At 32.6% G+C, this 17,806-nt stretch overlaps 1 protein-coding gene and 1 pseudogene across 6 annotated transcripts in view; both read left to right on the forward strand.

The window, feature by feature from the left end:
- CCSER1 (coiled-coil serine rich protein 1) overlaps positions 1–17,806 on the forward strand; it is a 1,371,014-nt gene that overhangs the window by 542,032 nt on the left and 811,176 nt on the right. For all 6 annotated transcript variants that reach the window (XM_077882877.1, XM_077882876.1, XM_077882880.1 and 3 more), the window contains one exon: positions 11,238–11,315. In XM_077882877.1, the coding sequence (XP_077739003.1) occupies positions 11,238–11,315 (78 nt within the window). The remainder of the gene's footprint in view (positions 1–11,237; positions 11,316–17,806) is intronic.
- Positions 17,388–17,806, forward strand: part of LOC144303912 (insulin-degrading enzyme-like) — a 51,260-nt pseudogene continuing 50,841 nt past the window's right edge.

A 17,806-nucleotide genomic window follows, 5' to 3' on the forward strand; every position in this document is an offset into this window, starting at 1 on the left:
AATCAAATTGACATTAGATAGACTAACGGGAAAAACACAAATTGGATTTTATATGTATTTTATATATGTACCAGAGCCCTAAAGAAGGAACCCAAGAACAAATAGGTCACTTGGGGCTTATATGTCATTCTGAGCTAAGGAATGTAGTAGGACTCTGAGCTTCAAAGGGGAGGAAGGTAATTCACAGGACAATAAGAAAAGCAGGCGTTTGGTAATTAAATGTTTGCCCTGCCACACAGATAGGTCCTTCAACAAAAAGTCATCTCTGGTAATAACTCTCTTTCTGGGCCACCCCCCCTCAAATATTTTGGGGAGTTAAGGGAGAGGTAAAAGTTTTTTCAAGTCCAGTGAGTCTTGACTGCCTTCAGCTCACATAATCTACATGCCAAAGTGACATATTTTAGGGTCATCTCTCTGCTCCCCCCTCACTTCAAATGTTATTTATGCAGTTTTTTTCTATGCCCATAAATTTCTATGCAATTCTTTTGTTTGCTCAGGCAAAACCTTAGAAATAACCTCAGACTCCTCTATTTCTCTTGAAGCCCATATCCAAAAAATTAGGGAATTTGATCATTCCACTTTAAAATATATACGCTCTTCATCCAACTGTCCCCAGTCACACTAATAAAAACCTTATTTAAACCACCATCATCTCCCAACATATACAGTCACCTTCTAAGGAGTCTTTTACTTTCCACACTTAACCTTTCTGTAGTCTCTATTAATCTGTTTTTTTGCCCTGTTTTATTCATTGTAAGTGAGTTACCATGTCCAGTCCATACTTAAGGGGAGGGGATTCATGCAAAAGTGTAGATACAAGAAAGCAGATCTTTTTGGAGGCCTCTCTAAAAGGTGTCAACATCAGGCAACATATCCAGTTTCAGGGTTTTTCTTTAAGACTTTATTTATTTATTAATTTGAGAGAAAGCAAGAGAACACAAGTGGGAGGGGAGGTAGGGGGACATGCAGACTTCCCACTGAGTGCAGAGCCCATTGCAGTGCTCAATCTCAGGACCCCAAGATCATGACTTGACCCAAAGTCAGATGCTTAACTGACTAAGCGACCAAGCACTCCAACATATTCAACTTTAACTATTAAGCCTGACACTCAGAATTTAAAGCTAGAAGCTCACTAGCCCTCTGTAGCAAAGAATTTAACTGCCTTTCAGCTTAAAAGCTGCCAACATGGTCATACCTATCAACACTGAAAAAGTCCAAGAATGGAAAGATTTTCTTTCCTTCCAGTTCAATATGAAGCCAGCCTAATCTGCGAATGGCAAGCTGTTCTGTATAGTTTAAGGTCAACCAGCGTAAGTGTGCAACAACTCCTGAAACCTTGGCATCTGTGTTTTGGCTGAGACTACACATGGCCTTGTCCTTCTGAGGTTCTTGGGACCTGGAGGCTTTGCTGAGGCCCATCCATCCCCCACATCTCACTTAAGACTCACAAGGATATAAAAATAGCTCCTAACCTATGGCCTCCATAAGCTGTAGACAGCCTTTCAGGCTAAACTCTTATGATCTGAGACTTAAAGGCCTTGCTAAAAACTTAGCAATACAAAATCTATTGCATAGGTGTCGAACAGAATACATGTACCCTGCTAACAAAAGAAAGAGGAAAGAACTGAGCAAAGCACGCTGAGTTCATCCATCCAAATTTATCAGCAAGAAAAGTGAACCTTTCTTTGCTATTCAGAGAAGCTGAAAATATAACACTGGGAGAGTTCCTTCTACATGAAAAGAAATGCCAGGAATGAGAAACAAGTGTTTCTCTCAAACTTTAACTTTTTCAAATATTTTATTTGCTTTATAATTGTTTTTTATTATTAAGAAAAGTAAACAATCACATATCAATCTTTGATTTTATGATTTAAATGTGTTTATGTTTTAAAAAGTCCTAATCATTCTGTGATAATTGGTAAATAATGTTTACTTATATTTTCTCCAAGTACTTTTTTCTTTTTGGTAATTTAGCACTTTAATCTATTTAGAGTTTATTCAAATGACATTTAAGAATATATTTTCCCCTAATACTAACCAATTGGTAAATCCCAGCCTATTAAATAACCTGATATATTTCTCTTTCCCTTTTGAAGTACAATAAATTTAGAACTCTCAGTCTTCTCAAGTAGAAGTAAATATCAATACATTAGCCTTGGAGGAAAATTCAATAATAAATGCAAAATATAGCCAAGAATACATGCATATCCTTTAACTGAGACTTTATGACTCTATAAATATTTTAAAATATATAATCACAGAACTGTTTTGAGAATGTTATCACAGCATTAATTTTAAAGAAAAAATGGAAATAAACATCTAAAAGTAGAAGCCTGCCTGGCAAGAAGAATAAAATTATGCTTATATGGTGGAATTTTGTGCATTCATCATAAAGCACATTGAAAGAAAACATTTGATGTGAAAAGAATCTTGAGAATATAATCTGGGTCCAAAATTTAGGATAATGTACAGTAATTTCAATCAATTACGTTGCACATGAAAAGACTGGGAAAAGCACATAGATGATTTATCGGTGATTGTCTTTGGGTGATTGGATTATGTCTCGATATGTCTATCTATTTATCTATTTATCTATCTAATCTATCTGTCTAGTTATTCCCTTTTCTAGTTTATTCTTTTAACACTTGCTTGTCTCCCTTAAAGAACTTAAAATAATTGGAATCAGACAGGGACTGTTTTCATTAAATATACATCACAAAATCTGGTTTGTGATAGGCTCTCAATACCATTCATTATATGTTGTTAATAGAATGAGATCATAATTTGAAGTTGGCAACAGCCAGAAATACCAAGAATGCTCAAGAAAATGAACAAAGTGAGGGATAATAGAGACTCAACTCATAGACCAAGACATATGGAGATCCAGCAGTAATTGATTTGCATCTAGCTTCAGGGATTATGGGTCAGGAAGCAAGCTTCTCTCCCCGGGAAAAAAATAGTGGGTTAAACTAGGGATTCAGTCTCACATTATCTGTACAATAACTTGGGAGAATTATATAGGAACTTTAAAGTTCAAATACCATGCACTCCCAGAATTTAGATATGAGTAGACACTGCAATTTTCTAAAATTGAAGCAAATAAAAAGCAAAATAAAATTAATACACTTAATCATTGTTGAGGTAATCTATACTACCATCAACAATAGTAAGCTGGTTTAAATATACTGGTAATAAGATTAGCTATTGCTCTCCTCAGTTATGTTGCAGTATGTCTGGCGTAAAGTAATTATACTTGGTATTTGATTTTAATTATTTTTAAATGATGAGCTGAGAAGAACTTTGTTTAGATGGTGAAGCTCTAATATGGCTCAAAGACAAAAAAAGTGCTTGGATTCTAATTGATTTGTATTTCTTTATACATTTACCATAGCTTGACAAAAGTATGCTATCACTATACTGTGATAGACCCATAAACTGGAATAATATACAGTTATGTAAAAGAATTAGGATATTCAATATATACAAATACATAGTAATTTCAAAAAAGCAAGTTGAAGAACAGTTTGTAAAACATATTATTCTATGTGTTAAAAGAAGAAAAACTCAATGACAGTTATCTGTGTGTGTGTTTGCATTTGACCCTTAAGCAGCATGGGTTTGAATGGCACCAGTCCACATGTATGCAGATTTTTTTACAGTACAGTATTGTAAATATATTTTTCTTATAATTTTCTTAATATTCTTTTCTCTAGCTTACTTTATTATAAGAATACAGTATATAATAATGTAATATACAAAACATGTGTTAATCACTCTTTATTCCATAAGATTTCTAGTCAACAGTAGTCTATTAGTAATTAAGTTTTGATGGAGTCAAAATAATGTGCACATTTATGTGCAGATTTTTGACTGCACAGGTGTCAGCACCCTAACTCTGTGTTGTTCATGGGTCAACTGCAATGTATAAATGTTAATGTGTGTTTCTATTATCTATCTATTTATGTATCTATCAATCTATCTATCATATATATATATAAATATATATATATATGATCTGTAGAAGGTTATACAATAAATTGGTAAAATTAGAGGCCTCTGGATGGCTGGGGACTAGGAGTATAATACAAATTTTTTCCTGGAAAAAGGTGCTGCACCATTTGTAATTTGGGCTATGTAAATGTGTCATCTAGTTAAAAGTAAATTGTATACATTATATATGTACATATATACATATACATATGTATATATACATGTACATATACATATATAATATCTATAACCTCCCTATATATGTGTGTGTGTCCCAGTATATATAAATATATATCCATACAATACACACACACACAATTTTAAAAAAGAATAAGTAAACAGGCATTTTATACACAGGCATTTTTTTTTTACTAAATCTTACAAAGCTCCAAATTTAAAAATATGTACACTGAGTCACCCCAAATTTAGAAAATAATAAATTACTTTACTATCACATAAATATTGCTAACTTCCCAGCTTTGAATAGAGTAGTATCCTAATTCTTTACTCCACTTGTGCCAGCCAGTTCCAAATTTTAGATTCTATAGCATGCAACTTCCCAACCATGGTGCTTATTCCTGATTTACAAAGGATGCTTAAGGGCAGCCCGGGTGGCTCAGCAGTTTAGTGCTGCCTTTGGCCCTGATCCTGGAGACCTGGGATTGAGTCCCACGTCAGGCTCCCTGCATGGAGCCTGCTTCTCCCTCTGCCTGTGTCTCTGCCTTTCTCTCTCTCTGTGTGTCTCATGAATAAATAAATAAAATCTTTATATAAATCTTTATATATATATATATATATATATATATATATATATGAAGAAAGGATGCTTAAATGTGAGCCACACTGTTTCGTGAAAATTATTTAGCTATGTAGAGCTAGATTGTCAGTATGTCAGATACGTACTTAGGACTCCATTGCTTTTTCTTCTTTGTCGGATTGGCTCTGTGTTAGATTTGTTCCTAGGAATATACCATCCACCTGATGGCCTCTGACAATTCAGATAGAAATTCATTCTATGACCTTAGCAACATTACCTGAGTGAGAACATTTCTTTCTCAAAATTCCAACACAATTCCCATATCTACATTTCATTTAAATGAGTTGCCTCATGTGCCTTGCTTTTTTCTATCCAATAGAATAGTTTGGCTAGACCTTGGTTATATGCTCACACCTATTTCAAGGATATTGCACCAGCAATACTCAAAGCAAATGCATTGAAAGTTTAGGAGAAATCACTCCCCAAAGGAAACTCAAATGCTGTTAACATAGTAAAATGGATTAGATGCTAACAACATTTAGGCAAAAACAGCAGATATCACCTACAAGGAGATATTACAAAGGGAAAAAAAGAAAAAACTTGGATTTTCATTTGGAGAAAATAGTACCAATAAAAGACCTGACTCAAATTGATAAGGTTGTTGAAGTTGGCCAAAGTATAAAGACCTAGTCTTGATTTAGACCTTGAGTTCAATTTACTGTTGCTTTCATTTTGGTTTACTGCCAAAAAAATAAAAAGTAAATAAGGAATATATATGACTTAAGGAATGAAGTGAGTGGAATCAGCTTCCCCATGGCTAACTTGGTTCCTCACAGAAGTGTACCTGATATTCATTGGTCAGCTCCCTGGACTGGAGGAGCCCCGGGCTATCTGTTCATTGCCATTTGCAGGATATACTTGATGGACACAAATTAGCTCTCAAGAATATGCCCACTAATATATAATGACTACCTTTTTATGACACAATTAGATATTATCCATTCCTTTTCTTACTCAGTCCTTGGGACAACAATATCTTAACAGTGAGATGAGTCATGGTAAAAATTAAAATCTAAGGCCAGGGAAGCCTAACGTGTCCTTAATACTTACTGGATCGCTGAACAAATAAATGACTGAATCTTCACAGAAAATTGGCACCTCTGAAAAAAGAAAATATTTTCAGTTAAAGTAGCCAATTTATACTACAGAAATCCAAATTATCAGCAACAACACCATTGATAATTAAAACAACAGAATACTGTAACATGTGGTGCATTTTTTAAATATAATTTTATAACTATAGGAAATCATGCTCAAATTAGAGTTAACACATTTAGATAAACATTTAATTTTATTAGACCTACAGGATTACCTTATACAATTTACCCTAATGGCTTAAAAAATATTTCGCTTATACTCAAACCTGTTTATGTACTCAACAGATTTGAGCCCAATTGATCATGTTTCACTTCAAGAAATTCTTATAAATAAACTTTAATCCCATAGGACAGATCCATTAATTATTCTTTCAGGGGAGGTATAATTAATGGATCTGTTCTATAGAATTATGGCATTCAGTAAATATTAATAATGCAAACTCATTCTACCAAGCACCTTAAGAGTACCTAAACAAATAGATCATTTTGTATGGCTGAAGCTTTCCGTCAACATTCCTGTAGGGAACATAAAAGCATGCAAAACAATTTAGCATCAGCTTTTCAGTGAGCTCTTCATAGAAGATTAAAGATTCTTTAGTGGAGCTGTTATGCATCCCAATAAAATAGTCTGTCAAATTTCATTTTTAAAGAAGTTATAAAAGCCCTAATGAAAGCTTAGAAGCTGAGTACAATGACAGTCTTGTGTTATAATCCTGAAAAAGCCTAGTTATATTGCTAATGAAGAATATTTTTTAAAAAACTTTTTATTTTAAACTTTAATATTTATAGAAAAGTTGAAGAAGTAGTACAGAGAACGCCCATATACCCCTCATTTAGTTTCCCCTATTTTTTAAATCCTACCTCAGCAGAGTACATTTGTCACAACTAAGAACCAATATGAGTACATTATTATTAACTAAACTTAGCAATGAATTCAAATGTTATCAGTTTTCCCTAATATTCTTTTTGCTATTGCAGGATTTTATCCAAGATACCACATTATATTTAGTCATTTTCTTAAGATTGTATTTATTTATTCATGAGAAACACAGAGAGAGAGAGGCAGAGACATAGACAGAGGGAGAAGCAGGCTCCATGCAGGGAGCCCAATGTGGAACTCGATCCTGGGTCTCCAGGATCAGGCCCTGGGCTGAGGGTGGTGCTAAACCACTGAACCACCAGGGCTGCCCTAGTCATATTTTTCTAATATCATGATCTGGTCCTCAGATTTCCCTTGTCCTTGATGACCTTGACTTTTACTTGTTAGATTTTCTGCAGTGTCCCTCAATTTGAGTTTGTCTGATATTTTTCTCATAATTAGACTGAGGTGGGAGAAAGACCACAGAGGTGAAGTATCCTCTTATTTTATGTCATACTATCTACATGGTGTTTACCTTGATCACTTGATGAGGTAATGTTTGATGACTGTAAAGTTACCATTCCCTATTTCATATTCTACTCTTTGGAATTAACTGACTAAAACACAGTCTAGGGATTGGGAGATGAGGTTTAAGTTTCACATGATGAGAAGGAGGGAGTATCTACATAAATTATTTGAAATTCTTCTGTAAGATAGATTTGTCTTTTCTCTCCAAGTATTTATTCAGTTCCTTATTTATATATGAATTGATGATTTTTAAAATTTTGTTTTATCATTTGAATTATAACTCCAATACTGTTTATTTATTTTGTTGCTCAAATTGTTCCAATGATGGCAATTGGGAGCTCTTTCACATTGGCTTCTTTATCTCTTTTCATACCCATCTTTTTATATTTTAAGCGTTTTCTTAATTTCTGGAATAACAAGATAGTCTAGAATCACCTAATACATTATTTGACCCACCCCTGGAATGAGTAATTTTTCCAAGGAGACAGGGTTCCTTTATTAGAAAAAATGTGTATCTAGGGATTGGACATTAATAAGGAATACTTTATTTAATAAAATCAGCATATTTCTCCGAAAATCATTGGGAAAATACATCTTCTGGGGCACCTGGCTGGTTCAGTCAGTAGAGCTGCCACTCTTGATCATAAATTTGAGCCCCTCATTGGGTACAGATCACTTAAAAATAATAGTAAGATAAAATACATTTTTAAAAAGTAACTCCCTAATTTATGAATTTTATGAAGAATATTTCAAAACAATTTTAATTATAATATTATATAAATGACTAACTTGACAATTTTATATCCATCTATAGTATCAAATATACATGATTTGTGAATCAGTTAGGAATTCATTTCTTCAAGTCAAAAGAAAACAGAGTACTATGTCAAGGCTATTACAATGAGCACATATTTTATTTTTCAATAATAAAAGGAATAGAAGCTTAGAGAAGATATGTCATTCAAAGTATCAACATTCTTGGGTCACCTGGCCAGCTCAGTCAGTTATGTCTCGGCCTCTGGCTGAGGTCATGGGTACAAAAGAGTTCATATTGTACACTGTACATTTCCATTTATGTGAAATTCTAAGAAAGGCAAAACTAATCTATAGTGATCTAATCTATAGTGATACAGCATATCAGTGTTTCCTGGGACCAGAAAGGGGGTGGCATGTGAATGCAAAGGAGAATGAGGGAACATTTTGATGAAAATGTTCTATGTCTTGATAGTAAGTTCAAATTATTCAATCATCCTAATGTTAGAAAGAAGCAGGCATCTATTGGACTTAGAACCAGAAAATCAGGTTTTTAGACACTTGTTGGAATTAGGATAGACTTCTTATAACCTGTAAAGAACATCTTGTGCAGTCGCTACTGGGTTAGAAAGTCAAAGCATATTACATGAATTGAGGAGTTTCCTTTTCTTGGGATGATTTTATTTTACAGAATAAGTCTATATTCCAAAGATAGTCACTTTTAAATTATTGAGAACTGGCCATACCTCAGAAATATATCAAAAGCAGATGAAGCCATGATTCTAACAAATATTTTATGAGGAAAATTGTGAAAGAACATAACTGTTAGCTTTTAAAAACTTCAAATGTAACTTATGAAGTACTTTGTTAAACTGTATTTAGATATGCAATTACATTGAATTTGCTATCATTAAATGAAAGGATAAGTTAATTAAAGTATGAGGTTGGATAAAATGTATATGTGAAGGATTTACTGTAGTATCAGATATCAAAAAGTGTAAGCAAATTGGATCACTGAAATGCAAATGTAAAAACAATGAGCTAAAAATTAAGATATGGTTTTTCTATTTTTGCTATGTATTTTCATTTTAATAACTAATTAAGTGCAGTATATCAGATGTCATATAAGATTAATTTGTTTTTTTAAAACATGTTTTCAAAATTCCCTAAGAGCAATAGAATTAAAGTGTCGTACTATAAGATGGATTTGAGAGTTAAAGCTGGAACACAGTTTTCTATAAGAATGACATTCGAAGAATCAAGGTTAGATGATGGAAATTTCACAGTTTGCTTTTTAACAGTGCTTAGAATGACACATTTATTTCTGGGAAGTTGTGGGAGATAACTTTAAAAGAAGTTAACCATGAAGCTTGATCTTGGTTCTGTTCTTACGGAAGTTCAAAAATCTTCATCTGCAAGAATATGATACAGGCTTTTAAATTTTCACAACTTAATGTCATCTGTCTCCTGAATATATGATTTTTAAGGGCATGATACTTTAATATGCTATGCAGAATATCAGTTCTCCATAAAAAGATGAGATAATTCAACTATATATGAACTGTGTTCTATTACCTGCTTAATTTCACATAAGAAATCTCATAAAACAAATAGCTCAGGAAACTTGTTTTTCTAGTGTGGGGAAAAGAAGTTTCACTCATTTTTTTAAATTTTAGAATCCTGTGGTAAATTTACTTCTAAGAAAACCTTTGTTTCTCCATTATGTCATATAATCAGATAGTGGAAGTCAGGGGAAGTTCAGAATATTTCCTGATTTTGATCAGATAATGGACAAGAAGTTCTGAATAAATTTAGAAATTAAGTCAGTAGCTAATTTACCTCAATTATCTAGTCTATGTGTTTTTCTGCTTCCTTCAATAGCTTATTGCACAGTTTTTACCTAATTTCCTCCTTTAGATAATTTTAGTCAATGTGCACCCTTACATCAATTTCAGAAGTAGGTGCAGTACATGTTACATAAAAATTGTACTGGGTATGTTGGTTCCTCTGTTTATGGCTGTTATGCATTGTTGCTGAAATAATTCTGCTTTAAGGATATTTAAAATATGTCCAATTTATGGTACACCTGAATCAAATGAATTGAAAATAATCTCATGAATGGAAAGAGACCTAAGAATTATAACAGTTGCAACTTCTATTCTTTGAATGTGTTTTTTTTTTTGGGCATTTAGATCAGCCAAACTGGTCTAATCATTCCCTTATCATAATCAAAATTAATCTATTCTTTTGCTTTAAGCTTCACTGCAAAATTTTCTGTATTTCAGTGCAGGCACAATTATTGACCAAGCTGGAAAATGTTGCTGTGCTTTCTTTTCAGTATTTTATTTGCTTATCTACTTAAAAGGGAGAATTATTCTGAGAGAGTGAGTTAAGGACATAGTAACATAACTTCTGTTGCCACCTATTATTAGTATTTTTTCTTGCTTTTAGAAAAAATAATGGTAACCATCTCATCCATTCTTCCTTTTTAAGGCTAATCATCTTATTTAAAATGTTTTAATTAAAAAATAAAATAAAATGTTTTAATTGTTTACACTTTTACAGGACTAGAAGGACAGCATTAGCAATTCCAGTAATTCTCTTTTTGTGTAAATCCTTTACTCTTACATTTCTTTTTGTTTTGTTTGGCAGAATGTAAGAAAGATTATAAAATATCAAAGGCTAGGAATATGGGAATTTAAAAATTTAATATTTATTTTGCAATTTTATATTAATGGCAGATACAGCTTTTGTAATGAATAAAAGCTGGATATAATTACTTAAATCTTCACTAATAAAAGTCAATAATACTTTAAAGATGTGCTTGAAAATCAGTCTGAAAGACATAGAAATAGCATAGTGAACCCTCACAGACACAGTATAACTTTAAAAAAAAAGCAAAAGTCTAAAGTAAGCAAATAAAATTTTAAATACTGCACTACTATAAAGATGATCATGGTCTTTAATAAAATGTACTTGAATTGTACAGTAAGAAGTGATAATTAGACTAATCATTCAGATAACTCTTTCTAAATAAGGAATGATTCAGTATATGACATAATATGACTTTTTCTACATCCATATTTTATTTACTTGTTTTTATATTAAGAAGAAGTATTTGATTCTAAATTAGGAATAAAAAGAAATAACTACCAAAATGTATCTCTTTAATTCAATTGTGTTTTGGTTGCAGAGTGCAGACATGAGCCCAGCAAGTAGCACCACTTCACTTCCTGTTAGTCCTCTTACTGAAGAGCCATTGCCTTTCAAGGTAAAAAATAAACAAAAAATGATTATTTAAGCTATTTTTAGGATAATTAAATACTTTAATATCTAAAATAATTCATGGTTTAGATGAGAAGGTGAGCTGCTTAATATGTAACTAATTTCAAATGGTAAAATATTTGTTGTGGTTTTTGTTGTCATTCTGGTTGGTAAATGAAAGTAAAGTTTGAAATAGAAGTAATGCTTTAAAAGACTACCTCATGTGCCTTGCATGTAAGAAATAGTAATTTCTTTGTAATAGTTTGATGTCACATGAAGTAGTTTTCGAATATCTTCTGTATCTTAATTTAAGTAATAAATTTAAGAAGAATTATTTAGTCCTCATTGAGAGATTACATTTTCATTAGCTGGTTACATTTTCATTGATGACTCTAGCTCATAATTAATTAATTATGTGATCTTTACAAATAATGATCAAAATAAAAACTGAAATACGGAATCATTCCCCCCAAACAGGTTGTATTTTTTAAATATTTAAGTAAATATGTAAATAAGTATTCAAGCAGTATGGTTTGTAGAATTCTTCAGCTTGGGAGACTAGACACATTACAAGTAAGAAGTCATTTTCTTGTTTTGCTGCTTAAGATTAGATGTATCTCTTTAAACCAAAGCTTATAAATCAGCTATATTGTATTTGTACCAGGGATGTTTAAATTTCATTAAAATTATTATAAATAAAGGCAATACTTAAGATCTCAGGGGAAAAAAAAGTTGGAAAGTTGGGATGATGTACTTACATGCAATAGTTTCAGTCTAATTTGGCTTAAAGATAGGTAAAAGTACATTTGGGGATTCATTATGATTTTCATGATTTTTGAATTTTATCATAAAATTGTTTATTATTGTGTTTTTTTTCTTTTTCTTTTTCATATGAAGATTATAACTTACTTAATACTGCTTAAACCTAGAACAGTAGGTGGTATTGATTTCTAAATATTCAATTTGCTGTATTGTTAAAATGAGAATAATAGAAAGCTATGAATATCATTGTGTGTCTTTTGTCTTCTAATTATAGATGCTTTGTTGCTTAATGATAAATAAGGGGCACCTGTGTGACTCAGTCAGTTAAGCATTCAACTCTTGATTTCAGTTCAGGTCATGATCTCAGGGTCCTGAGATCTAGCCCCAATTTGAGCTCCATGCTCAGCAAGGAGTATGCTGGAAATTCCCCCTCTCTCTTTGCTCCTCCCTCTGCTCACGCTTTCTCTCTAAAATAAATAAATCTTTAAAAAATGATAGCCAATAATAATTGTTAAAAGGTTATTTTAGATCAGAGAATTATTAAATACTGAATAGTATCCTGATTATGTTATTTATTGAGAAGTCTTTATTATTCTACAATAAAGGAGAAAATACTAAAACTTTAAAGTTTAGTGTTACTGCATGTAACGTCTTATAGTATATGGGACAAAATTTACAGAAGAATCACATCTTTAACAAGATTTTAATTGAATTCTCAAAGCATTACTAGAAATCATTTTCTCTTTTTAATATATTGATAATGGCTATACTCCTTCAAAATTAATGTATTTTTTAATGGAGGTAAAATAAAAGGTCAGATATATTCCAAAATATGCTGACACAAAGTTAATATAAATATAATTGTTTTAGTTTCTGTGACTGCTTCTAAGAGATCAATATTATTCCCCTGTTAATGTGTGTAAGTGGTTTTATAAGAAATTAAAACTTCTAAGCACTTATAATATATAATATTAGTGTTGGTAGCCACTGTAGTTATAATGCATCTTAATTTGCTTCTTTTGTGAAAGGAATATCATGTATTCTTTTATCATATATAGAAACATCTCAATCGTATTTAATAGTGTCAAAAATTAAAGTTTGAATTTCTGAAGTAAAACTCCTGCTATACTTCATAAATGTAAATGAGGAGCTTTTATGTAAATAAGGAGTAAGGGTCCTTATTCACCACTATTCTCATCATCGCCTATTGCATTCATGCCTGGTCATGAAAGCATTTGAGTGTATCCCTTCATAGAAAAAGAGGTATGAAGGACAATTTTATACACATACTACCATAAACTCACAGACTTCCCAGTCACATTCCTGGCTCTGAGAATTTTCCAGGATTCCAAGTTCATACAATTGGGCACACAATTGTTATGGACACATATTTGCAAACAAAAGGCAAATGTATAATCTCTATTTTTTTAATAAAGCATTCGGAGTGACTTACACAAATGGTATGTTACTTACCACAACATCATTACAGAAGGGCCAAGGTATACTAATTTTGCATGCGTGGGAATAATATTTTATCAAATAATCATAATAGAATCATAACATTTCAGGATTAGTCATCTGTGAGTTTGAGAAGAAAGGAGAGAAAATAGAACGTTTGGCTGCTAATGACAGTGTTTATGTTTCTTTTTTATAGAATAACACTGAAACAAGTTGACATTGTTAAGTTTGATGTGCCCATTCCACCCTATGCTTTTTTCCCTCTGCCATTCTCCTTCATTTCTCTCAACCATCTAATCACTTCCAATCTAACCAGCCTCCTTTCTCCCTATGTTAGGCTCAGTCAGGTAGATATTCCACACCTAATGCCTTGGAGTCACCAAATATTACTGTTCTTTCATAAGTAATACTTTTATTTGTACATACACAGTTATTAGTAGCCTTAGTCCATTCCTGGAACTAACAATCTGGAAGCTGAAGCTGGCTTATTGTTTCTTGACCTCTCCATAATGATAACCTTTATTATGGGCATGTTCTTTTGGTCAATCATATTTATCCCCTATTTTAAAGTTTATTTGCACTTCATTGAAGCATGATCTCCAGATTTTAGTCTCTTTTTCTCCAAAAATCATCTTTTCTTTGATTAGATATATTAGCAAAAGATATTATCCTACCTTGCCCCTATATCCTTATCTTGTGATAAATTCAACAGCAGGAAATGAATTCAATTCTATTTTTCTTTACACCCTACTTCAAGAGTATACAAAGGCATTAAAGAATACCCTCCATTCACCAATTTTCAAGATCTAAATATAAACAAATGTAGTTTTCTCATCGCCTTTCCTGGCCCACTGAATGCTGCTTTTCTGTGATACCAGGGCTCTTGGAGTGTCTAATGAGATTGGACATCTAGTGCCTAGATCCAAAATGGAGCCACTCTGTTGGAGGCCCAGCCACCTTCCCTAGGAGCTGACTCAGAGTGGTTCTGGGATATTTCTGGAGTCTCCCCTCCTTGTGAAATCCAAAGTTCTTAGACTCCTTTTTCTCACCTTCAGAAATTACTATTTAGTCTAGACTAAAGAAGTCCTCCCCCCTTTTTTTTAGTTTCCCTTGGAGATTATTCTTCTCTTCTTTAATCAACCAGAGCCTGGAAATAATCTTCTCGGTGTACTTTTTAGAAATCGAATAGAGGAAAGGAATTGTCTGAACTGTGAAGATTTTTCTTACCTGATACAAACCTCACTTTAAGAAGCACAGAGCCACCTTATTGAAGCAAAGGACAGAGGTGGAAATAAATAAATTAATTTCTCAAAAAAAATAATCTTGTCATGCAGTGCTGGGATATTAGGGAAAGGAATGATGCTAATTCTGTTTGATCATAGAGCCTAAACTCAAAACTTAGTGACAAACATAGTTTCCTCTCAGTTATATAAATAGTATATAGAAAAAAATAGTAATCCCAGAAAATACACACATATCAACCATTAACTATATGGATGCCTCATACTTTAAATTTGTTTGTGTATAGTTTCTGTAATGATTACTTACTTCTGCTTTAAAACAATATCAATTTTTAAGAAAGCAGAAGAGTTGAAAACATTAGAAGCAATCTTAGCCTAGTTGGGGACAGATCTCATTCTGAGAGTTTCTACCTGTATGACTGTGACCCTATTACTTGGTGTAATAATTTTCCCATCCATAAAATGGGAACAGCAGCAAATTCTTCTTCATTGGGTTTTTATAACATTAAGCAAGTTAATAAATAGAAATTGCCTCAAATAACACATAGTACCAGTATATGTATTAACTATTATGTTTTGCAGAACAGATAACTCTAAGTTAAGGCAAGAGGTTCCGTATGTTATAAATAACATGAAGCAGAAGTATTTCCACTTAATCCTTTGTACTTTATTTCCCAATGTGAGAATAAACATAAATCCTTTACTTCACAGAAGAATATTTAATATTCATTTCTAGAAGTCATGCTATTTATTTTCTGCCTTGAGTATTCAAATAAGGTCATATATCAGATTCCTTGTAGGAAATATAATTAATGGAACTGTTCATTAATTATGAGGGAGAAGGAGTAAATACAATGAATCTGTCTTAAGGGAAAACTGGTGAATATAATAAAACATTATTGGAAAAAAAGAAATACATAATTAATAGATCTGATAAGGACATATGGTATCTTTTTATCAGGAATACACTGTGGCATGTTTTCTTTAATTTCCCAGACCTTCCCTATGATTCAACCTGGTACCTCCTAAACTCAAGCTCCACTGAAAGAACATTGTTCAGTCACATTAGCTACTGGAAAAAAAACACACTGTAAATGAAGCACTGTTGATATTTTGTTCTTTATATAACATCAGTATACTAATTCTGACATCAGTATACACTGTCATTTCATTTTGTCTCACAATATAACAGAAAAGAGCCCATTTGGAGACTCCAGGAGAGAGAAGTCAGATAGTGGTATGATTTCTGCAACATCATCTGTTGTAGACCTTGCATAGAGTTGGAATTTTTTGTGTGTGAGTGTTTATTGCTATTGTTTCTCATTCAGTGAATTTAATTCTCTCTCTTATTACTGGAAATCACTTTTTTCATGTCTCAAAAATAACCCCAAGTGGTGTATTCTGCATTTTTGTTATTTTTTTTTACTGTGTCATCTACTCACTCATTCATTTATTCTTTCATTCATTCATTGTGAATCAATTTATTGATTTGTACTTGATAATATTCTAGGCACTGGTGTTTTAATGTAAACAACCCATACTAAATCCTGCCTTCATGGTATTTGAGCTCTAGAGAGGAGAGGTAGACAATAAACAAATATATATGTCAGATAGAGATGATAGACGCTATTATGAAGAATAAATCAGGGTTTGGAAGATAGAAAGTGACCCTAAAGTATGATATTGTTTCAAACAGATGGCCAAAGAAAGCCATTCTCATTAAGGGGAATTTTAGCAGAGATCATAATGAATAAAGGGGAGTGGGCTAATCATCTATGGGAAGAGGGTTGAGAAAAAGTGCAAAAGCAATAGAGTAAACATTTGTCCATTTCAGAATCAACAGAGTGCCCTGTGGCTGGAGCAGAGTGATTGAGGGGGCAAGTAATAAGAGATCAGGGGAGAGAGAAACCAGATCATGAAGAGTCTTGTAAGCCAAAGAAAGACTTGAGATCTTGCTTTACATGAGATGGGAGACCATTAGAGTGTTTGGGGAAAAAATGGCATAGATAGACTTTATTTTAAAAGTATTACTCTGAGTTTGGAGACAGAGTAGAAAAAGGCATAAGACTCCTACAGGTGAGAGATGATGGCAGCTTAAACTGGAAGGGTAAAAGTTAAGAGGGTAAACATTGGTGGGATTTTGGACGCATTTTAAATATGAATCTGCAGGATTTTTTAATGGATTATATAGGGGATATCAAAAAAGATCAGCATAAATAAATAAAAATTAAAAAAAAATTAAAAGGGGATCCCTGGGTGGTGCAGCGGTTTGGCGCCTACCTTTGGCCCAGGGCACGATCCTGGAGACCCGGGATCGAATCCCACGTCGGGCTCCCTGTGCATGGAGCCTGCTTCTCCCTCTGCCTGTGTCTCTGCCTCTCTCTCTCTTTCTCTCTCTGTGACTATCATAAATAAATAAAAATTTAAAAAAAATTTTAAAAAAGATCAGTGTTGAAGATTATTTCTGATTTTAATGTTCTCAATGCCCCCCCCCTTTTTATTTCTTTTGCTATCTTTCTGATGTTGCAAATAAGTAGGTGTATCATAATATAGAGATTAATGAAGTATTTGTTGGTTTGGCTTAATTTTCTTAGTAGTAATGAGAGACTAAAGGAGAGATGGCAAATAATGTCCCTGTTGCTATGGTTAATATTCAGTCTTACAGGGAATGGTAATTTCTGGTAATCTATTTTTCTTCCACATAACTGAAAACCATACAAGTGCAGCTAGATTTGATTAATAATTTGAGGTGGATTCTAATAGACCAATGACAATGGGACAGAAACAGGATTCCTTATACTTGGAAGAAATAAGCAGGAATTTTTCCCCCAAAGGACAGCTGATGAATTTTTAATATAAAATCACACTGATTATATATTTAAGGAATATGTTTATGATATGATAATATGTTTAAATGCAAAATGGCACTAAGTGTTTTCCTAATAGTACTAAATTTTAAGAGGGATTTATTATTAATAATATGTATATTTCAGCAATTATTTTTGAAGACTTAAAAATAAAATGATTGTTTCAGTTA

The sequence above is a fragment of the Canis aureus genome, chromosome 33 (assembly GCF_053574225.1).
Source record: "Canis aureus isolate CA01 chromosome 33, VMU_Caureus_v.1.0, whole genome shotgun sequence".
NCBI classification, from domain to species: domain Eukaryota; kingdom Metazoa; phylum Chordata; class Mammalia; order Carnivora; family Canidae; genus Canis; species Canis aureus.